The sequence below is a fragment of the Perissodus microlepis genome, chromosome 15 (genome assembly GCF_051167445.1).
Source record: "Perissodus microlepis isolate ML-2025 ecotype Zambia chromosome 15, ASM5116744v1, whole genome shotgun sequence".
Taxonomy (NCBI): Eukaryota; Metazoa; Chordata; class Actinopteri; order Cichliformes; family Cichlidae; genus Perissodus; species Perissodus microlepis.
Genome location: NC_140475.1, coordinates 26,023,857 through 26,047,237, shown reverse-complemented (window position 1 = coordinate 26,047,237; position 23,381 = coordinate 26,023,857). Strand labels below are relative to the sequence as shown.

General features: G+C 43.2%; 1 protein-coding gene across 1 annotated transcript; it reads right to left on the bottom strand.

Annotated features, from left to right (window-relative positions):
- Nucleotides 1-401: 401 nt before the first annotated feature.
- On the bottom strand, nt 402-17,714 carry LOC146372295 (NACHT, LRR and PYD domains-containing protein 3-like). Its single transcript, XM_084954382.1, has 15 exons — nt 17,708-17,714; nt 14,746-16,528; nt 14,466-14,639; nt 13,718-13,891; nt 12,279-12,325; nt 11,577-12,106; nt 10,844-10,887; nt 9,277-9,314; nt 8,886-8,947; nt 8,521-8,576; nt 5,250-5,284; nt 4,835-4,896; nt 2,572-2,627; nt 2,092-2,306; nt 402-1,371 (listed from the first exon to the last, which is right to left on the bottom strand). The coding sequence occupies exons 1-15, from the start codon at nt 17,712-17,714 to the stop codon at nt 1,070-1,072; spliced, it is 3,585 nt and encodes a 1,194-aa protein (XP_084810508.1). The 3' UTR covers nt 402-1,069.
- Between the last annotated feature and the right edge of the window lie 5,667 nt (nt 17,715-23,381).

Below are 23,381 nucleotides of genomic sequence, written 5' to 3'. Positions count from 1 at the left end.
GTTTTCTTGTTTTCGGTGCCTTCTGACAGTCAGCTGTTGATCAGGCACTCGGGTGGACATCTCACTGACTGACACTGTTTATGTACTTTGCCTCACCTATTTCTCTTGTTTCTTCTATCTGTGTGTGTGTGGTCTGTTTGTTTCAGGGGCAGAGCTCACCCAACTTCCTGCTCTTTTGCTGCACACCTGTGAGATATTGCTGATTACTCACCTGATTGCTGATGGCCTCATTATCGGTGTCCTATTTAGAATGGAGGCTGTACTTTACTGCGCTTGTGTCCAGGATTCCCACCAGTGCATGACAAGTTTAGCTTTTCACTTTAAACCTGCTGCCAGTCCTGTTCTGTTTTACTAGCTTGAGTGTACAATTTTAGACAATAATCTCAGGTTTTGGAGGGAGGGTGAAGTTTGCAAATGTAACTCTAACTGATATTTAATTTACGTCTACAGTTAAAGCAGTGCTCTTCTTTGTATTTGATGATGCCAGAATGAGAGTTGATAAAAGAACATCACAGCATGTTTTAAATGGGAGTAAATCATGAATGAAGGAAATAAGGCATACTAAAAAGGCACACTCATATATCACTCATAATTTCTAATTGAATGTCAGGCGGAGTGATGTAGATATAGGTTTTACCTGGTAGATCAATAGTGCATTTCCAGACATCTGTGTTTGTTTGGCCTTGGATTGTTATTGTGACTTCTTCAGTGTCTGCAGGAAGGCGGATCTGAAATGTTGGAGGGTAGTTTGTTCCAAAATCCAAGTCAAAATCTTCTTCCTACAAAGCAGGACCACAGCATGAGTTTCATAACCACAAGGAGTAGTTTAATTAACAGAAGTACTTACTGGAGGCTGGACTTTATAGGCAACTGGACAGAGAACAGTGTATCTGTGATCTTTGATGAGTTTACATTTGGAAGGCGCTTGGATGAAGTTAGCATCTCTGTATTTCACCCTGACCTTTAAAAGACCATTTTAATTAGAGGGCTTATCCAAAATAGATCAGTGTTACCTATTCATCATCAGTACAAAACCGTTTACTACATATCTCAGCAGCTCTGTCAAACGTTAGGACTGAGTGAGAAGCTTTTCATAGATCTTTACCTCTTCCACTGGGATGTTGCTTGTCAGGAGAAGCACATTGAGGTTTTGTCTCTGTGTTCTAAAGTTTATTGGTTCAAGGAACAGCAAAACCTGACCCGAAACTGGTTTCTCCTTGTTCCAAAACCTCTTTATGTTCCAGACGAGGCCAAAGGAAGAGAGGTGAGTAACTTCCACAATCACGTGAGTGTCTGTGATCTTTCGAGGCTTGAGGACCTTCATTTTACCAGCAGAGATGTGGACTACAGACAGACAGTCGGAAAGCAGAGCTGTGAAAACAAAGCCATCAGACATCTGTTTGACTCCCAAAACCTCCTTACAGTAACAGTGAATCTGATTTTAAATATAAAGCCTTGATATGGTGTCCAGGGTCAGATCAAAGAAAGAATCAAACACTGCTTAGAAATCAGTTGTTGGGTTTCCTTGGCTTCTGCACATTGTTTATTACAGAGGTCTTAAAAAGACCACTCAAAGGTTCCCAATCAGGTTTGTATCAAACGTGGATTCATCAACAGCACCGACTGCTCAGGAAATAAGTCAGCAGCCGAAACTTCTTATTAAAAATGAATAAATCTTCTTCAGTTATTCTGAAAAATTAAGTTTTTTTTCTTGCAATAGCACAGATGTTTCTCCTTACATCCCTCCCATCCTAAGGTCTGTGCTACCACCTGATTGTTACTGTAATTGTACAGTGTGGTTCATAATTAGGCAGACATTTTAACCGTCCACAATGGGAAAGTTGGAGGACAACTTATGGCTGCTCTTAGTAGAGGTCCTGCTTCTCTACATTCTGCTTAACAGTGGTGGCTGAGTGGATGTGAAATAAAAATATTAGTGAGATCTGCAGGATGTCTGGATTAAAATGTTTGTCAGGCAAACATCAGCAATGGTCAGTCAGCAGAAAAATACCAAATTCTATAGCCAGTAGGGGACGCCACCAGAACTATGGATTAACAGTTGTGTCATGTCATGAGCAGTGCTTTGCTCACCTTCCTGTGGTTCACAGTGTGGGAGGTGAAGCTGACGGACTGCATCCTTTGAACTCTCAATATTGAAAAGCGGGCTTGCAGCCTTTTTATTGGCTGGCTGGAGGAGGTCCTCATCCCATTGGACAATCCTGTACAGCAGCTCTGCTTCCTGACTCATATTAAACATGACTCCAGTCAGAGTACACAGGAACACACCTGGACTAGGACACCTGAAACTATGTGACACAGAGGATCTGAATGACCACTGCAAACCTGTTAAACCCAAATATCTGAAAATGGATCTGTAAATTAGAGCTGTTACCTCGCGTCATATCACATGCGTACATTCTATAACTGGTTGGCTTTATATTAAACATACAACAACTGCTACAAACAGAGTTTACTTTATTGTGATACTAGTCATGTGGTTGTTAGTCTAATGAAAAGAAGACGTTACCAGAGAGTCTGTAAACAGGGGAGGTGTGGATTTCTTTTCATTACCTGTAACAGATTCGTGCAGACTCGGTTTGAACTGCAGGCATGAAGCTTGTTGGAGACTAGAATTCAGAAAGCAACATCATCAGCTAGCTAGACCAATAACCTGACTGAGTGTTCAGTGAAGAAACAAATTTAGCTGATGTACACGCTGTGAATTATAGGAAAACTGCATGAAAATCATAATAGAAAAAACCCAAATAAACCAGTCAGAGAGAGCAAGAACCTCAAACCTACTATCTCATTTATTATTAAAGGAAGGACTGCACTGAGCAGCTAAGCAACTCACACAAAACACCTGAATGACCACAGAAGACAGCTAAAGGTCATGATGACTGATTTATTACCACAGTTAGAAAAACAATTTCACAACATCTAACCAAGTCAGGAACTCTGCAGGAGGATCAGAAGGTTGACAATCAAGAGACTCCTTCATGGAGAGTTTATAACAAGGTGCAAACCTTTGGGTACACTCAGGAACAGGAAGGTTAGATCGGACTTTAAAACATCTACAGAGCTGCACTGTGGTGATGTACAGAACCAAAATTAGAAAAAAAGTTGTCTCTGTCCAAATATTTATGGACCTGACTCTACAGGTTGGGCCATTTATATGGATACACCGTAATAAAATGGGAATGGTTGTCTGTCCTGTTTGTGGCACATTAGTATATGTGAGGGGGCAAACTCCTCAAGATGGGTGGTGACCATGGTGGCCATTTAGAAGTCGGCCATCTTGGATACAACTTTTGTTTTTTCAATAGGAAGAGGGCCATGTGACACATCAAACTTATTGGTAATGTCACAAGAAAAACAATGGTGTGCTTGGTTTCAACGTAACTTTATTTTTTCATGAGTTATTTACAAGTTTCTCTTTGTTCACAGCCATTGACATGTCAAAGAGGTTAACACGTGAGGAGCGGACCGAAATTGTGTTGATATCTGGTGAATGCAGTAACCAGGTCATTGTAGCAGATTTCAATGCAAGACACCCTACGAGACCACCCATCTCCAATGCTACAGTTAGCAAACTGCTTGCTAAGTTTCGTGAAACTGGTTCAGTGTTGGATTTGCCAAAATGTGGACGCAAGAAAACTGTCACTAATGAAGAAACATCAGTTGCTGTCCTAGCTTCATTCAGCAAGAGCCCACAGCGCAGCACTCGCCGCATGTCACTGGAGAGTGGCATTAGTTGAACATCCCTTCGGCAGATATTAGCTACTCACAAATGGCACCCTTACAAACTCCAGCTACTGCAGCATCTCAATGAGGATGACCCAGATCGGCGCACAGAATTTGCAGAATGGGCAAAACAAAAATTGGAACAGGACCCTCGGTTCACGCAGAAGATTTTGTTCAGTGATGAGGCAAACTTTTATGTGAATGGTGAAGTTAACAAACAAAACCACCGCTATTGGTCTGACACTAACCCACATTGGATGGATCCCTCCAAGACTGTTGGAACAACAAAAGTGATGGTTTGGTGTGGTATATGGGGTACAATGATAGTGGGTCCATTCTTCATCAATGGAAACCTCAAGGCCACTGGATATTTGAAATTGCTACATGATGATGTGTTTCCCTCTTTATGCACTGAAGCTGGCACGTTCCCTGAGTTTTTCCAGCAAGATGGTGCACCACCACATTATGGGTGCCAGGTCCGAGCATTCCTAGATGAACAGTTTCCTGGAAAGTGGATTGGTCGTCGTGGGCCAGTTGAATGGCCCCCAAGGTCTCCTGATCTGACCCCCTTAGACTTTTATCTTTGGGGTCATCTGAAGGCAATTGTCTATGGTGTGAAGATACGAGATGTGCAGCACCTGAAACTACAGATACTGGATATCTGTGCTGGCATTTCTCCTGCGGTGTTGCTATCAGTGTGTGAAGAGTGGGAGAAGAGGGTTGCATTGACAGTCCAACACAATGGGCAGCACATTGAACACACATCAGAAACTTGTAAATAACTCATGAAAAAATAAAGTTACGTTGAAACCAAGCACACCATTGTTTTTCTTGTGACATTACCAATAAGTTTGATGTGTCACATGGCCCTCTTCCTATTGAAAAAAGAAAAGTTGTATCCAAGATGGCCGACTTCTAAATGGCCACCATGGTCACCATCCATCTCGAGGAGTTTGCCCCCTCACATATACTAATGTGCAACAAACAGGACTTTAATATCACCAACCATTCCCATTTTATTACGGTGTATCCATATAAATGGCCCAACCTGTATATCAGGAACGTCAGGACCTGGTCATTGTTCTCTCACCTCCATCACCTCCTCCTGATCTCTTTCTGCTGTGGTATGATCCAGTTCGAATCCAGAGTCCACTAAGGTTAGAAGACAAAAAGGTGGCATCACAAAGGTTTTGCAGCTTTTTATGCATCATTTCCTTCTACTTGAAAATACATTTCATTCATTAAGATCAAAGCTGAACCGTGACCATCCAAGTAAATCATCGTAAAACATGAAATACACACATTTAGATTATCAAATTATCAGATTAACCTCGACTGTTCTGAACGTGACTGTCTTCTCATGGTTTTAGATCTTAAACATGTGAGTAGAATGTCTTTTCCAGAGCTTTAAACTAAATCTCTTATAAATATTTCTGTGGTGAGTTTAGGACACAAACATTTATAATCATTTAATACGTTCTTGATAACTGAGTTTCAGTACTCACAGGTGTCTGTGGATCTCATCGTTTTCTTCTGCAAACTGCAGACACAAGCACAACACCCACAGTTAAAGAGTTAAGAGAACAATTAAGTTTGAACTAACTTTATTAATGCTACCCATGAGAATCCCAAATAACTATTGTCTCTTATCTCTGCCCTGGATTGCAGCGCCACAGTAACCAAACTGGAACTAAACTGCAAAGGGGTCAGTTTTAGCCCCTTCACATTTTAAACTGTGCATGACTCACATAAAATGAATCTTCTTCTTTCAGTTGCTCCCTTATTCGACAGTGGACAATCCACATGTCTAATTTCCAACAGATATTTTTGTTGGATGACCTTTCTAACTCCTCCCATCCAGGGACTTGTCTCTCTTCCTGGTCTTTCATCACAATCACAAAACATTTCCAAAATACTGATCAAACTGACTGCACACTTTACTACAAGGGCAGCTGGATAGTGTAGTGGTAAGACCACACACCTTTGGAACAGAAGTTGCAAGTTCGATTCCCTCCCAGTATCCAGTAAGGGTCCTGACTAGGCCCCCCATGCCAAACACCATGGCCTGGAATGGCGCGGCTACATCTGCAGCCTGTCTGCAGCTCGGACACAACACATTTCACTGCATGTTGTACTCTTTATGATTATGTATGTGACCACTAAAGCTCGTTTCTCGTTTCTTCCAAGTTGCCGTCTTTTAGGTTTGATAGATATAATAACTAGAGAGGGAACTGGAGAGATGAAATAATGATTTTTATGACTTTTTTTTAAAATCGAATTTGCATATTTTGCAGATGTCAGTCAGCACATGGATGGTGGTGGTTTTAATTATAAAGGCTCATTTCAAAATGTATAAACAACCGACCTCCAAATGTGTGGAAACCACTGCTGTCAATTCAATTTATTTATATATTCAATTTTATTTATATAACGCCAAATCACAACAAAAGTCGCCTCAAGGCGCTTCATATATACAGAGAAAAACCCAACAATCATATGACCCCCTATGAGCAAGCACTTTGGCGACAGTGGGAAGGAAAAACTCCCTTTTAACAGGAAGAAACCTCCGGCAGAACCAGGCTCAGGGAGGGGCGGCCATCTGCTGCGACCAGTTGGGGTGAGAGAAGGAAGACAGGATAAAGACATGCTATGGAAGCGAGACAGAGATTAATAACAGATATGATTCACTGCAGAGAGGTCTATTAACACATAGTGAGTGAGAAAGGTGACTGGAAAGGAAAAACTCAATGCATCATGGGAATCCCCGGCAGCCTACGTCTATTGCAGCATAACTAAGGGAGGATTCAGGGTCACCTGGTCCAGCCCTAACTATATGCTTTAGCAAAAAGGAAAGTTTTAAGCCTAATCTTATAAGTAGAGATAGTGTTTGTCTCCCAAATCCAAACTGGAAGCTGGTTCCACAGAAGAGGGGCCTGAAAACTGAAGGCTCTGCCTCCCATTCTACTTTTAAATACTCTAGGAACAACAAGTAGGCCTGCAGTACGAGAGCGAAGTGCTCAAATAGGGTGATATGGTACTACAAGGTCATTAAGATAAGATGGGGCCTGATTATTTAAGCCCTTGTATGTGAGGAGCAGGATTTTGAATTCAATTCTGGATTTAACAGGAAGCCAATGAAGGGAAGCCAAAACAGAAGAAATACGCTCTCTTTTTCTAGTCCTTGTCAGTACTCTTGCTGCAGCATTTTGGATTAGCTGAAGGCTTTTCAGGGAGTTGTTAGGACTTCCCGATAATAAGGAATTACAGTAGTCCAGCCTGGAAGTAATAAATGCATGAACTAGTTTTTCAGCGTCACTCTGAGACAGGATATTTCTAACTTTAGAGATGTTGCGCAAATGGAAGAACGTAGTCTTACATATTTGTTTAATATGTGCGTTGAAGGACATATGGAATAGAAGAATTGTCCCACAAGGGGAAATTTGGTTGTAACAGCAGCCAGAAAGACACATATACAAACAAACAGTACACAGGTCACAGAACAGAAACATACACAATTTGTCTTACATATTTATATATCCTGGTCAAAAATGACTCCAAGGTTCCTCACAGCGTTACTGGAGGCCAAGGTAATGCCATCCAGAGTAAGAATCTGGTTAGATACCATGTTTCTAAGATTTTCAGGGCCGAATACAATAACCTCAGTTTTATCTGAATTAAGAAGCAGAAAGTTAGCGGCCATCCAGGTCTTTATGTCTTTAAGACATTCCTGCAGTTTAACTAATTGGTGTGTGTTATCTGGCTTCATAGATAGATAGAGCTGGGTGTCATCTGCATAGCAGTAAAAATTTATGCTATGTCTTCTAATGATGCTGCCTAGGGGAAGCATGTATAGTGTAAACAGAATTGGTCCTAGCACCGAAACCTGTGGAACTCTATAATTAACCTCAGTGTGTGAAGAGGACTCTCCATTTACATGTACAAATTGGAGTCTATTAGATAGATATGATACAAACCACTGCAGCACAGTACCTGTAATACCTACAGCATGTTCTAATCGCTCTAATAGGATATTATGGTCAACAGCATCGAATGCTGCACTAAGGTCTAGCAGGACAAGCACAGAGATGAGTCCACTGTCAGAGGCCATAAGAAGATCATTTGTAACCTTCACTAAAGCTGTTTCTGTGCTGTGATGAGCTCTGAAACCTGACTGAAACTCTTCAAATAAGCCATTCCTCTGCAGATGATCTGTTAGCAGTTTGACAACTACTCTTTCAAGGATTTTTGATATGAAAGGAAGGTTGGAGATTGGCCTATAATTAGCTAAGACTGCTGGGTCTAGAGATGGCTTTTTGAGTAAAGGTTTAACTACAGCCAGCTTGAAGGCCTGTGGTACATAGCCGATTATTAGAGATAGGTTGATCATATTTAAGATCGAAGAATTAATTAATGGCAGGACTTCTTTGAGCTTGTAACAAGCTGCCAAACATCAGAAAAACTGTGAGCAACTGTGTAGCTGAAAATTCAAATAACTCTAGCAACATGCATTAAGTCACAGCAACACTGAAGAGTCAGTGCTAAGATTAAGGTCCTGCAACACTCAGGTGTTGTTTGTGTTCATTCTGTGGGGAGAAGAATGACCACGTTTATACAATGCAATCGTTTTATGGTAGGAACTGTCCACTCAACTTTTTGTTTGCATAATCGTCTAACAGGAACATAATGGCACATCAGGGTGCTGAAGTTAGTCTAATTTAAAGAAAACATTACCTGATGGGCTGTAAAAAGGTGGAGGTGTGGATTTCTTGTCATTACCTGTAGAAGATTCGTGCAGACTCAGTTTGAACTGCATGTTGGAAGCTTGTTGGAGACTAGAATTCAGAAAGGAACATGATCAGGACTTTTAGGACCAATAACCTGACTGAGTGTTGAGTGAAGAAACAAACTTAACTCTAGCACGCTGTTCACAAGGATACAGGACTGGAATTACACATTCAAGTTGGAACAGGTGCAGAGCTAAAAGCAGCTTGGTAACACAAACATCTGTGCAGTGATGGAATAAAACCAACTTCTACTGTGAGTGAATTTTCATTGCTGATGGCCTCTTTGTCACCAAGCTGCAGCAGGTATTTTACAAATCTATGATCAGGAACCTCAGGACCTGGTCATTGTTCTCACACCTCCATCACGTCCTCTTGATCTGTTTCTGCTGTGGTATGATCCAGCTCGAATCCCGAGTCCACTGAGGTTAGAAGACAAAAAGGTGGCATCACAAAGGTTTTGCAGCTTTTTATGCATCATTTAATACTACTTGAAAATACATTTCACTCATTAAGATCAAAGCTGAACCATGACCGTCCAAGTAAATCATCGTAAAAAAGAACACATGAAATACACACATTCAGATTATCGGACTAACCTTGACTGTTCTTAACGTGACTGTATTCTCATGGTTTTAGATCTTAAACATGTGAGGAGAATGTGTTTTCCAGAGCTTTAAACTAAATACAAAAACACACTTTTTAACTAAATTTATTAATGACAGAACTCAGTACTAGTTTCAGTACTCACGTGTGTCTCTGGAAGTTGTACTCGACCTCTCTGGGACACTGCAGACACAAGCACACTAACAGGTAAAGGCTCAAGTGAAAACTGACTACATTTTGTTTGAATTAACTTTATTAAATCTTCCAATGAGGATCTCAAATAACCAGTGCAGTCAACCACCGCCTATTCGTGGTTCAGTATTTATGGATTCACCTATACATGGATTTTTCTGTGGAGCGTAACTCCAAATGATTTGTTGCCCTTTTCTATTGCACTTTTGTGGCAAGCAGTGCCTAACTGGTCCAGGAGGAGGTAAAATCTGAATGGACTGCTGATGTAGCATGACAACTGGTTTTATCACTTGGTCATAGGATTTGTTTGGGTGTCATCATGAGAGTGCTCTAGTGGAAACTCTTCCATGGAGTGAATCACCGGTGGCAGCGGGCCTCACGAGAATGCCCTGCTGTCTCCTCCTCCCCAAAGTCAGTGTCGGGCGACCACATGTCACCACTGAGCACAGCACAGACACTACACACCGCCAAAGGTCGTGAACGCATCCCCACACACTGCCCCAACAGGTTATTAAATCTGTCCCCAGAATTAAGGGATGCCTCAGGCACAAGCTGACTGCAGTCTTTACTATATGCATTTTGTGTTTTATTTGCAGCAGCACTATGGGATATTCATGAATGCCCCCATGCACATGTACAACCTCCACATACTCTGCCTCAAGCAGTGCCCTGGGCTGGTAGACCAGGGTCTTTGTACAGCCTGAATCCACCATAGTCTACTGTATACCCCCTTGGCACCTTACCAGCACACTGTATGTCCCTCTCAGACCAAGGGAGGGTGTTGGAGGGCTGGCAACATGAAACACCAGTCCCACCTCCTTCTGCGGACACTCCCAGCAGACGTGCCCTGTTCACCTGCACCTCCAACACTCCTGCCCTAACACTCGTGCAGCTCCCAGTGAGTGGGGTGCAGCCCGAGACTCGCTGAACCGACTACACTGTTCCTGTCTCCATGAACTGGTCCAGGGTGAGCAAGTTCAGCAGCTGAGCTTCCCCCACTGACATCGGAAAAACAGCTTCTCACCACCGGAAGGCTAAGCGTTGCCCTTTGAGTTTCCCTAGCTAGATGAGGCATAAACTGCAGCGACCATTTCTCCTCGGGCCACCAGCAAACCTCTGCAGTGACCTGAAAAACTTCCAGGAAGGTCCTCTCCCTCCTTCAGCCAGGTCCTCTCCCTCCATCAGCCAATGGAGCATCACCACTTTGCCCACCAATGTAGAACAAAGTACAATACACAGAAATTATAGAAACAACACACAAACAAGAATCCACAGTGCCCACTCAAAGTAAAACCTGAATGGACTGTTGATGTAGAGTGTGCCAATTGGTCATCAAAATAACTTCACTGTCTTTACTGCCCTCTATCAGGTCTCCAGCAATATACCCACCAAGTATGAGTTAGATCAACAGGTGTTGAGCAAACTGCTCCTCTGTTCAATGAAGTCTGAATGAAAGTGTATGGATAAGCTATTTCAGTTTAACAAGCATAACCCAGTTGAATTTTTATTTATTTGATTACCTGTCTGAAAGTTTTCTATCCCAAGTCAGTTTACCTCTTGCATCCTGAAAAGGATAAAGGCACAACATTAGTATCAGGATATAAGATAAGGGAAGAAGAATTACTCAACTTTGTTCTCATAGACACAGAGGCAGACAGAATGATTTAGTACATAATGTAAATACTCTTTGTCTGTAGCAAAAATATTAATCATTAGATCAAATATTAACAATACGGTGCCCATAGGATACTACTAATACTGCCCATCAACCCTCCCAGGGTATGGCTGCCAAAGGTGCTAGCAGGATGACTGCACACCAAAGCTGTTTTTTTCTTTTCTTCTAATCTTGGCTGCTCCCTTTATGGTTGACACAGTGGATCATCTGCCTCCATCTCACACTATCCCTAGCATCCTTCCCTGCCACTCCAATCATCTGCATATCCTCTCTCTCCGTGCATGAACTTGTGGTCTTGCTCCTTTCCTCTAACCTATTAGACTGCACACCAAAACAGTTTGTCCTTCAAATTCCTTTCTGTGACTGCATTGAGAGTAGCTATATTTTAACAGAGATTTTTAATTAATGCATTTTTAATTTCTAAATAAAGAGGAAGATAAAATAAAGGGACTTTAATGATGTGGATAGTCTATGTATTTGTGAATTAGAAAACGTGTTTCTGAGTGAAAGAGACCCATGTGCAGACGGAATTATCTGCTCTACAGCTTTTCTAATGGATGAGGCTACTCATACTCAACTGCACACAGAGACACTGAAGAACCAGGTGACCAGAACCCAAATCCAGGGTACAGAAGCTCAGTGAATGTGATGCTGAAGGTGTGGAGGTGGATCAGAGTGTCGGAGGAGACTCTGTAGAAGGACAGAGTGCCACCAGGACAGTCCACATACACCCCTACTCTGTGAGAGACCGAGGAGGAGGTGGAGGAGATGAATGCTGTTTCATCATTGTGCCAGACATGGTAACAGGCGTCATCAGAGCACCTCAGACTCCAGGACTGATCATTGCTTCCAAACCTGCAGCCATTACTGCTTCCTTTCTTTTTTATTCCTCGGTAACTCACTGATAAATCAACCTTCCCTCTCCACTCCACCTCCCAGTAACATCGACCAGTCAGACCATTTCTACAGAGCAGCTGAGGAAGCTCAAATCTGTCATGATGGTCAGGATATGACTGATCCTCCTTCACCAATGTCATTTTCCTGTTGTTGTCAGACAGCTTGATCTTTGTATGTATTGTGTTTGCGCTGGGTGTGGGTTCACAGATATCTAAGGAGAACAAACACAATACAACTGCAGTTACTCATCCATCATCTGTTCATTGATTGACTCTTTGATAATGACTACTGACATCACAGATGTGAATGAGTGATGTGACAGTTTAAAGATGGTTGAATGTGTGCTGCTTTGTATTCATGAATCACATCAAAAACACACTTACACTTCCTCAGACCTGGTCTCAACCATCGGACTCCAGCAGGCCTCACCCTAAAGGTAGGAGGGGGGTCAGACCATCTCAGTGTCTTTCACACATCAACATTACATGTATTTGTAATACATACAATGCAATAATGGTTGTCTAATAGACTCTATTTTGTTCATGTAAATGGGGATTCTTTTTCACAATCAGAAGGAAATTACACTAAGGTAATTATGGAGTTCAGGGTTCCATGCTAGGACTGTGCTAGTCTTACATTTGATCAGTATCTCTAACATTAGAACCATCTTCACTCAGAGTGAAGCTAAAAAACTAGTTTGTGCATTTATTACTTCTAGTCTGGACTATATACTTGAGGGGTCAGGTGAAATGTGTGTAGGGTGACAGTCAGTGGCGGGGCCCTGTGGTTTTTGTACCCAGCTACTAACGCTGACTTGAATGGAACTTGAGCTGCTGCATGAGGTTGAGAGATACTAGTTAGATATAGTCAGGCTCACTGCAGTGCATGGCTTGGGCTCTGGAATTAATCTCCTGGGAAGGGGTTGAACTCTGCTCCAGTCTGGAGTAGCCCTCAGTCGGATTAGATCAGGCAGGGATGCCCGATACTTCGGGACGTGACTGTTGGGAAAGGCCTGCCTGATCCAATCCGACCTCGAGTGGTGTTCTGTTATTGGACTTCTGTGCAAATTACACTTTATCCATAATAAACGCTGACCGTCAACAACAATAATAATCGTATTATCAGATCTGTAGCCATAGGTTCTGGTGAAGAGAGGTGCCAAGCTGTCAATTAATCACCACTTGGTAGTGAGTTGGATTAGGTGGCAAGGGAGGATGCTGGACAGACCTCGCCCTCCTAAATGTATAGTGAGGGTGTGATGGGAACAGCTGGCAGGGAATGGACCATATTCTGCTGTGGGACTTCAGAGGCAGGTAACAGGTACAAGGAGGCCAAATGGAATGCAGATTCGGCAGTAGCTGAAGCAAAGTAGCAAGATGAATTTGGTGACGCAGAGGAAAAAGACTTTTGATCTGCCTTGAAGAGGTTCTGGCAAACCATTAGGCAACGTTATAAAAATAAATCTAACAAATAATGACCAATTAAATGACCTTTTGAAATAATTATATCCCAATCAATAACACTAATAAAAGTTGCAGGAAGTGAAAATACAAAAGAGGTATTCTTCAGCCTGGAGTCTTCTTTTAGCATATATGGATCACCCCAAACTGAGTAAGCCAATTTTTGTTCTTGGAGTTGCTTGAAGACATGCTACACACATACATTCATATCCAATTAGTACTTTTACTGTCATGAAAAGAAAAACGTTTGCTACTTGTGTGATTGTTCATGTAACACGTTTATTCAGCATGATGGACAGGCTGAGTAAAGGAAAGAGATTGACTATCACACACTGTCTGTGGCTGTACCAGACCTCCCATACCTAAGGTTTTTCAGTTTCGATTGTTGGTCCTCTAGTCTAGCTGACAGCAGAGCCACTCCTGAGTCTCCTGGATGATTATAACTCAGGTCAAGGTCTCTCAGATGGGAAGGGTTAGATCTCAGAGCTGAGGCCAGAGAAGCACAGCTGTCCTTTGTGATAAGACAACCTGAAAGACTGGAGGCAAACAAAACAACACAAGACTCACGTTCACTCCTCGAACACAAGCAAAAGAAAATACTTTAATTCACTTTTCTTCTCATTCAATCAAACAGGTTGATTCCATCAAAATAAATACTAAGCAGAGAAAAACTTCAGAGTCCTTTCTGAATACTTCTTAAATAAAAAATAAAAATAAAATAAAAAATAAGGTGCCTCAGTTATATATAAATATTTTTAAGTCCCGACACTAAGCTTGGCAGATTTGTTTGGCCAAACATATACCACTTCCTCAAGAAAGAATTAAGCATTAAATTGAAAACAACACTAAGTGGGAGTGCTTGGTACTTGTACCTCACAAGATAATCCCTCCATCTTTTATTTTAATCACTTAAGTTAAACAGGTAATGAAGAAAATGGATGGATGGATTGATTACAAAATAAAAATAATGGAAATAAATCCAGAAATTAGTGATGAAGTTTAGTAAACCGTCATTTGACAATTGACATTAGTAAAGACAATCCTAACCAAGGTAGAAGTTTTTTAAATTATGAAAATTAGCTTTCAGTTATCTTTTTAATGTTACCTGACCTCAGAGTTTCCAGTTTGCATTGTGGATTCTTGAGTCCTGCGGACAGAAGCTTCACGCCAGGATCCTGCAGGTCATTGTTACTCAGGTCCAGCTCTCTCAAGCTAGAAGACTGGGAGCTGAGAACTGAGGACAGAGTTTTACAGCTTCTCTCTGTAAACTTACAAAAGCTCAGACTGAATAGAAAATGACAAGAAAAAGAAAAAGAAAGAAGAAATTAAGTTTCAGTCAGTACCAGCACATTTGAATCACCAGGACTAAATAGGATCTCTAAACACTTACAGTGCTTTCCTAGTTACTTTGACCACTGGCAGCAGCCTCAGAAGAGCCTCCTCTGAAGCAGAGTATTTCCTTAGGTCAAAAACATCCAGATCTTCTGATGACAGTAAGATGAAGACCAGAGCTGACCACTGAGCAGGAGACAGTTTTTGTTTTGAAAGACTTCCTGAACTCAAAGACGTTTGGATCTCCTTCCATAGAGAACAATCATTAATTTCATTCAGACAGTGGAACAGATTAATGCTTCTTTCTGCAGACAGATTCTCACTGAGCTTCTTCTTGATGTACTGGACTGTTTCCTGACTGTTCAGTGAGCTATTTCCTGTCTGTGTCAGTAGACCCTGTAGAAGAATCTGATTGGTATGAAGTGAAAGACCCAAGAGGAAGCGAAGGAACAAGTCCAGGTGTGCATGTGGACTCTGTAAGGCCTTATCCACAGCACTCTGGTGGAGATTTTTCCTTTTAGGTTTATTTTGCAAAAGTTTAGACCACCAGGATGTTTGCTGTTTTTCTAGCAGGTTGACTCCAGAGTTGATGAAGGTCAGATGGACATATAGAGCAGCTAGAAACTCCTGAACACTCAAATGGATGAAGCAGAACATCTTGTCCTGGTATAGCCCTCTCTCCTCTTTAAAGATCTGTGTGAACACTCCTGAGTACACCAAGGCTGCTCTGACATCGATGCCACACTCTGTCAGGTCTGATTCATAGAAGATCAGGTTTCCTTTCTGCAGCTGATCAAAAGCCAGTTTTCCCAGAGACTCTATCATTTTCCTGCTCTCTGGACTCCAATGTGGATCTGTCTCAGCTCCTCCATCATACTTGACTTTCTTCACTTTGGCCTGAACCACCAGGAAGTGGATGCACATCTCAGTCAGGGTTTTGGGCAGCTCTCCCCCCTCTCTGGTTTTCAGTACATCCTCAAGAACTGTAGCAGTGATCCAGCAGAAGACTGGAATGTGGCACATGATGTGGAGGCTTCGTGATGTCTTGATGTGGGAGAAGATCTTGGTTACCTGGTTCTTATCTCTGAATCTCTTCTTGAAGTACTCCTCCTTTTGTGGGTCAGTGAATCCATTGAGCTCTGTCACCATGCCAACATACTCAGAAGGGATCTGATTGACTGCTGCAGGTCGTGTGGTTATCCAGAGGCGAGCAGAAGGAAGCAGTTTCCCCCTGATGAGGTCTATCAGCAGCACATCCACTGAGGTGGACTCTGTAACATCAGTCAGAATTGTAGTTTTGTGGAAGTCCAGAGTAAGTCGACACTCATCCAGACCATCAAAGATGAACACAACCTGGAAGTCTTCAAAGCTGCAGATTCCTGCTTGTTTGGTTTCAGGAAACAAGTGATGAATAAGTTCTACCAAGCTGAACTTTTTCTCTTTCAGCACATTCAGCTCTCTGAAAGTGAATGGAAACATGAACTGGATGTCCTGGTTGGCTTTGTCTTCAGCCCAGTCCAGAGTGAACTTCTGTGTTAGGACTGTTTTCCCAATGCCAGCCACTCCCTTTGTCAGCACTGTTCTGATTGGTTTATCTTTAAAAGATGAGGCTTTAAAGATATCTTCTTGTCTGATTGTAGTTTCTGGTCTGTCTGGTTTCCTGGATGCTGTTTCAATCTGTCTGACCTCATGTTCATCACTGACCCCTGCAGTCCCTCCCTCTGTGATGTAGGGCTCTATGTAGATCTGATTCAGAAGGGTTGGGTTTCCTGCTTTAGTGATCCCTCCAAACGCAAACTGGAACTTCTTCTTCAGGTTAGGCTGACACTTTAGCAGAAACTCTGAGTAAAATAACAACACATATTTAGATAATATGAAGCTTATGTATAAGTTCATTAAGTGTTATGTCCCAGGTCATGATTTTGTGTGTTGTCTTTGGTCGTCACACCCAGTTTTGGGAAGGTTACTTTTAAAATGTATTCCAGTACAGATTACAGAATACATGCTCCAAAATGTATTTTGTAACGTATTCCGTTACGTTACTCAATGAGAGTAATGCAGAGCTTCCCAAAGTGTGGGGCCTAGGGAGGGGGCACAGAGCCATTGAAGGGGGGACGCGGTATGGAAAGGAAAAAAAACCAACAACGCTTGGACACTGCTAGCACGGGGCGCCCACACAAACGCAAAGCAGGAGATGAAGCATAGCTGAATAGTTTCCAAACCAACTTCATTCTAAGTCAAAGACTAGAAAATATGGTGAAGCATGTCTTCCCTTTGGCTTCACCTGCACAAGTGCCAGGGTAGGTCTCCCCTGCAAAATTGGTTTTCCCTTCGTCTGGAGCAGTGCTGGGCTGTTTAAATCAGGGACAAACAGTATCCCACCTTCTTGATTTTTAGTTCCCAAACACTTGTTGTAATTGTGGCACCCTGAGTATTTTGAGCATTAAGAACAAGTCTCAGATGTGTTCCTTATGTGTTTGTGCCCACCCCCCATCATCTTTTTTGCTATTTGTTGTGACAATAGTTTGCATCATAACACAGAGCGAAAAGCTCATTTGCTCCCACCTGATGTGATGTTAGGGCGATATTTAGTTTCGCCAGTAGGTGGCAGTGGCGGCTCAGCCAAACGGGTAACTGGCAAAATAATCCTTCACAAAAGTAACGCAGGCCAGTTATTACAATGGAAGCCGCCAGTAACACTGAATTGTTTTGCTGTGTTTCAGGTGAGAGCAATATACGAGCACTGCATACATTTATGTAAAGTTGATGCTTATTTAACATGTTTGGAGTGTAATTCTTGTTTATATGGTGTTTAATGTGAGCGAATAAGGGAGTTGTTTCACGTTATCTGTGGGTAATGCTAGTAATGTTTGTGCGCTAGCTAAGTCATGTTAGCCTCCTGCATTAATCTCTGTAACCGTGTTGTTACATCAGTAATGTGAAAGGAAACTGTTAGCTGGTTTCAGTTAAAGTTATAGGAAATAGACCAGCCAGTACATGTTATGTTGTCTATTGTTTACTGGTCATTTTCTCTGTGTGTTAAGGGCTGATTAATACAGGGCCATTACACGTAATGCTACAAAAGTAACGCAGGCCAGTTATTACAATGGAAGCCGCCAGTAACACTGAATTGTTTTGCTGTGTTTCAGCGCAATAAATCTTCATGTGCACCTGAATGAACCCTGTCGTCCTTCAGTGTGTAACATAATTTGGCGAGCCAGCCAGGAGCATATTTCCTGCTCCAGACAGGAACCTAGAACACATTAAGTCAACATCTGGTAAAGATGGAACAACTACGGGATGAGATCAGCACAGCCTTGTGGACACTTGGGAAACCCGAACTCACCAAGGTATGCCAGCATCTTAAGTGCAGCGAACCAGCAGGGGTGGGTTTTAAAGGACAGTCCCGACGTGCTCTGATTCGGCTGGCAGAAAGTACTCTGGACGAGATTGAAAAAACAGAGGAATCTGAAGTGTTTCAGCAGTTCATCCGTGATCTCCAGTCATTCATACAGTCATTACAAGAACATCCTTTGACTGAAGTGGAGATACAACGAGCAGAGCTCAGTGAGATAGAAAGACTGAAACAAGAGTACAGTCAGCTCCAACAAGCTCAAGCAGAAGCACGACGTGTTCTGGAAGAAAAAATTGAAGCGTTGGGGACCGAGTTTAGAGGTGCAGCTGGGATAAGTGAAAAACAAGTAAGTCAGCCTGCACCCTTTACTACACCAGAAGTGACTCTGAGAAAAGACTTTCGGATCTGGGGTCAGATCGGGGAAGCAGGACAAAAAGACAAGTTATCTTTCACTAGCTTGACCAACCAAATTGGCTTAAGGCTTAAGAAAGGCTACTCAGAGACTGAAATCATTGAAGCTGTGATTAAGGCAGTAAGCCCTGGCCTTCACATTCGAGACTTGCTGGAAGTGAAGCGTGACCTCACACTTCCCACACTAAGAACTATATTACGGGGACATTACAAAGTAGACTCGTCAGCTGACCTGCTTCATCAACTCATGAGCATATCCCAAGACCCCAAAGAATCTGCTCAGTGCTTTCTGTTCAGGGCAATAGAACTCAGAGAGAAATTGCTCTGGAAGTCTGGTGATGACGATGAAGGGGAGCAGTTCAGCCCAGACTTAATTCAGCGCAAGTTCCTGCGCTCATTAGAGACTGGCCTCCTCAGTGAAGCCGTGAAGTTTCAGTTAAAGCCTTATCTTAGCAACTACCAAGTAACAGATGAGGTTCTAATTGAGAAGATAAATGAAGCAGCCAGCCTTGAATTAGAGCGACAAAATAAACTGAGGAGAAATACTACAGTAAAAACACTAAGGATAAATGAGGTACACACAGAGTCACAGCACAACCACACTCAGCCACCTTTGAACAGTGAACCAGACAGAAAGGATGAAACTCAGACAAAGGGGGGTGAAGGAGGTGCCACAAAGAAAAAGCAAGGACAGAATAAGGGCCTGGATTCAGAGACAGCTAAGCTGATTGAAGGCCTGAAAGCTAATGTGCTTGAAGTAAAGAAAATGTTTAATGAGACTTTAGAAGCAACAAAAGTAAGGTCAAGTATGGACAGTCGGTTCTCTCCTACAACAAGACGTGCTAGAGGTTGCCAAATGTGCAGAGAGGCTCAGCTTGGTAACCTGTGTAGACACTGCTACCGCTGTGGTCAGGAGGGTCACCTTTCCCGAGGGTGCAGGCAGGCTAGGATCACCCAGGGAAACGGGAGGGGGCTACTGAGCCGGGACCCACAGTAGCCCACTCATCACCCAGGTCCCAGGTAAATCCTGTCTATGTGCAAAACACCTCGCATCAACAAGCACCACAAAATGACTCCACACGCACTGAAACTGGCCCCAAAGAGCCAAACAGCAACAAATTGACAAGTGACACATCTAATGGTTATATACCCTCACAACGGCAAACCAAGCTCATCAGTCTCATTGGGAAAAGATGCACAGTTCAGTGCCACCTAAATAAGGTACCAGTAGAGGCCCTGTGGGACACCGGAGCTCAGGCAAGTCTGATTAACAATGAATGGCGAGAACAACACCTACCACACAGCACTGTCAGGCCACTTGCGGAGCTGTTGGGAACAGAACCTCTAGTGGCTTTAGCAGCTAATGGTAGTGAAATCCCATATGATGGGTGGGTAGAGACAGAATTCTATTTGGACTGTAACCCTGAAAATTGTCTTCTAGTCCCAATGCTTGTATCCAGTGACCCCAATGTTGCACAACTGCCCATTATTGGATTTAATGTAATAGAGGAAGTTGTGAGTAAATGGGGCAAGCGACAACCAAGATCACGCAACGTTCGAAAAATCAGCCAAATCCTCTCAGTATCAGTACACACTGCAAAATCAGTACTAAAACTATTGCAGTCACCAGACCAAAACCAAAGTGTGGGCACAGTACTGGCAGGAAAGAGGGGACTATGTCTGGCTGCTGAACAGATTACCACCACATATGTCCGTGCACACATTGGAGCCCAGTTTTCAGGACAGAGTCTGTTATTTGTCCCCAATGAACCATCACAGTTGCCTGAGGGTCTTGTCATTCAAGAGGGACTGGTCACAATAATGGAGGGCAGGTCAGTGTACATCCCAGTCGCGATAGCTAATACCAACAAGCGGGATGCCAACTTAATTCCTCACACTGTTCTGGGACATCTGGAAGAAATAAAAGCAGTGTACCCCATCACCCCTGAAAAGACACAAGACTCAGTGGAGCAGATTTCATCACAGCCTCCTATACAGGTGAATGAGGTTATGAACACACCCTCCTCCAGCCATAAACCACCTCAGTGGGACCCTCCAGTTAAGTTGGACCATCTCAGTGAAAATGAACAACAAACGGTGAGACAGCTGTTAAGAGAGGAATGTCATGCTTTTGCTTATGATGATAAAGATGTTGGGTGCATCCCCAGTTTAAACATGCACATCACATTGCATGACACAACACCTGTTCGAAAGACCTACATATCTGTGCCAAAGCCTCTGCACCAAGAGGTGAAAGACTATCTTCAACACCTGCTGAACTGTGGGTGGATTTCAGAGTCTAGGTCACCCTACTCATCTCCAATCGTCTGCGTTCGGAAGAAGTCAGGTGAATTGAGATTGTGCTGTGATTACAGGGAACTCAACCGGAAGTCAGTACCAGACAGACACCCAATTCCCAGAATTCAGGATATGCTAGATTCCCTTCATGGGAGCTCCTGGTTCTCTGTTCTTGATCAGGGGAAAGCATACCATCAGGGGTTCCTGGACCCTGAAAGTCGCCCCCTGACAGCCTTCATCACACCTTGGGGCTTGTACCAGTGGAACCGCATACCCTTTGGCCTCAGCTCAGCCCCAGCAGAGTTTCAGCGGAGCATGGAGGACTGTTTAAGGGGACTGCGGGATGTAATCTGTCAGCCATATTTGGACGACAACCTAGTCCACTCTACTTCATTTGATACTCATCTTGAACACATCAGAGCCGTCCTTCAGAGATACCAAAAACATGGTGTCAAACTCAGCCCACAGAAATGTGACATCTTCAAGAGAAAGGTACGTTTCCTTGGTCGGATGGTGTCCGAAGAGGGATATACATGGACCCAGCGGAAATAGTCCCTGTACAAGCTCTCAGAGACAAACCACCATCCACAGTGGGGGAACTGAGTCGGGTCCTAGGATTCCTGTCCTACTATAGATCCTATATCCCAAACTTTTCAAAAGTGGCAAAACCCCTGTACCAGTTGCTGACACTGCCTCCAGATAAAGCACCGCCACCAGTGCCCAGGACAAAGGGGAAAGTGGTTAAGACAAAACCGAAAGGTCGACCACCGCCTAACACACCCATTAAATGGACTGAGAGCCATCAAAATGCCCTAAATGAGTTGACTGATTGTCTAACACAGCCACCTATTTTGGGTTACCCTGATTTCTCAGAGCCCTTTGTACTCCATTGTGATGCCTCACAACAGGGCCTGGGAGCTGTGTTATATCAAAAGCAAGCAGGCAAGATGAAGGTTATTGCATATGGCTCAAGGACATTAACACCCCCTGAGAAAAACTATCATATGCATTCGGGAAAGCTGGAATTCTTGGCTTTAAAATGGGCAGTCTGTGAACGCTTACAGGACTACCTATATTACGCCCCACATTTTGTTGTCTACACAGACAATAACCCTTTGACATATGTCCTTACGACAGCAAAGCTGAACGCCACAGGCCACCACTGGGTGAGTGAACTGGCTGACTTCAACTTTACTATCAAATACCGGCCAGGGAAGAAAAATGCTGATGCAGATGGCCTATCCCGCTTACCACTAAACTCTATAGGAGAGTGAAAGGCAGAGATCAGCTTCTTCTCCCTAAAGAGCATCGTGACACTGTGTTCAGGGAACTGCACAAAGAGATGGGACATTTGGGGGCAGAAAGAACTCTGTGTTTAATAAGGGACAGGTTCTACTGGCCTCGAATGCAAAGCGATGTGGAGCATTTTGTAATGCATGCCTGCGAATGCCTCAAGAGAAAGCGGCCAAGTAAGATTACCAGGGCCCCACTGACCACCATTACAACGACATTCCCATTTGAGCTTGTGTCCATAGACTTTTTGCACCTTGAGACTTGTAAACAGGGATATGAGTACATACTGGTAGTGATGGACCACTTCACACGTTTTGCACAAGCTTATGCAACAAAAAACAAATCTGCAAAAACAGTGGTGGATAAGGTCTTCAATCACTTTGCTCTGAACTTTGGTTTCCCAGCACGAATCCACCATGACATGGGCAGGGAATTTGAGAATCAGATGTTTTCCCAGTTGCAGAAAGTCTGTGGTTTACGTGGCTCTCACACTACCCCATACCATCCACAAGGAAATGGGCAAGTGGAGCGTTTCAACAGAACTTTGTTGTCCATGTTGAGAACACTAACTGACCTTGAAAAAGCAGACTGGAAGGAATCATTGACAAAAGTGGTGCACGCCTACAACTGCACTCGGAATGAGGCTACTGGGTTTTCCCCGTACTATTTGTTGTTTGGCCGTACTCCAAGACTTCCTATAGACATCTTGTTCAACTTGCCTTCACAGGAACAGCAATTAAGCAACGAGGAGTATGTGACAAAATGGCAATCCCGAATGAAGGAGGCCTATGAGATTGCATCTATGGCAGCCCAAAAAAGAAGCTTCGAGAGGTAAACAGTATTACAACTGTAAGATCTACGGAGCTCAACTTCATCCGGGGAACAGAGTCCTGCTCCGTAACCTCAAGGAGAGAGGAGGCCCAGGCAAGCTTCGGTCATACTGGGAGGATACAGTGTATGTGGTGGTGAGTCAAAAAAGCCCTGACATCCCAGTTTACGAGATCAAGCCAGAGAGGGGAGGAAAAAGCCGCACAGTACACAGGAACCTGTTGCTTCCATGTGACAGTCTACCTGTAGAAAAACCACACAGACAGGAGCAAAACGAAAGAAGAAAAAGCCTGAGACAAAAAGGGGTAGAAGCTCAACAACAGCTACTACAACAAGACACAGACGTAGAGAGTGAGGATGAGGGTGAGCTTGTGTGGAGGTTTCCACAGCAAAACAGTACCACCACCATTATCCCTCCAACCCTGGAATCTCTGGTGGGTGAACAACAACTGGGGGAGCCTCAAACAGCTGACTTTGACCCTTTCTTACAGGACCACAGAGAGATACAC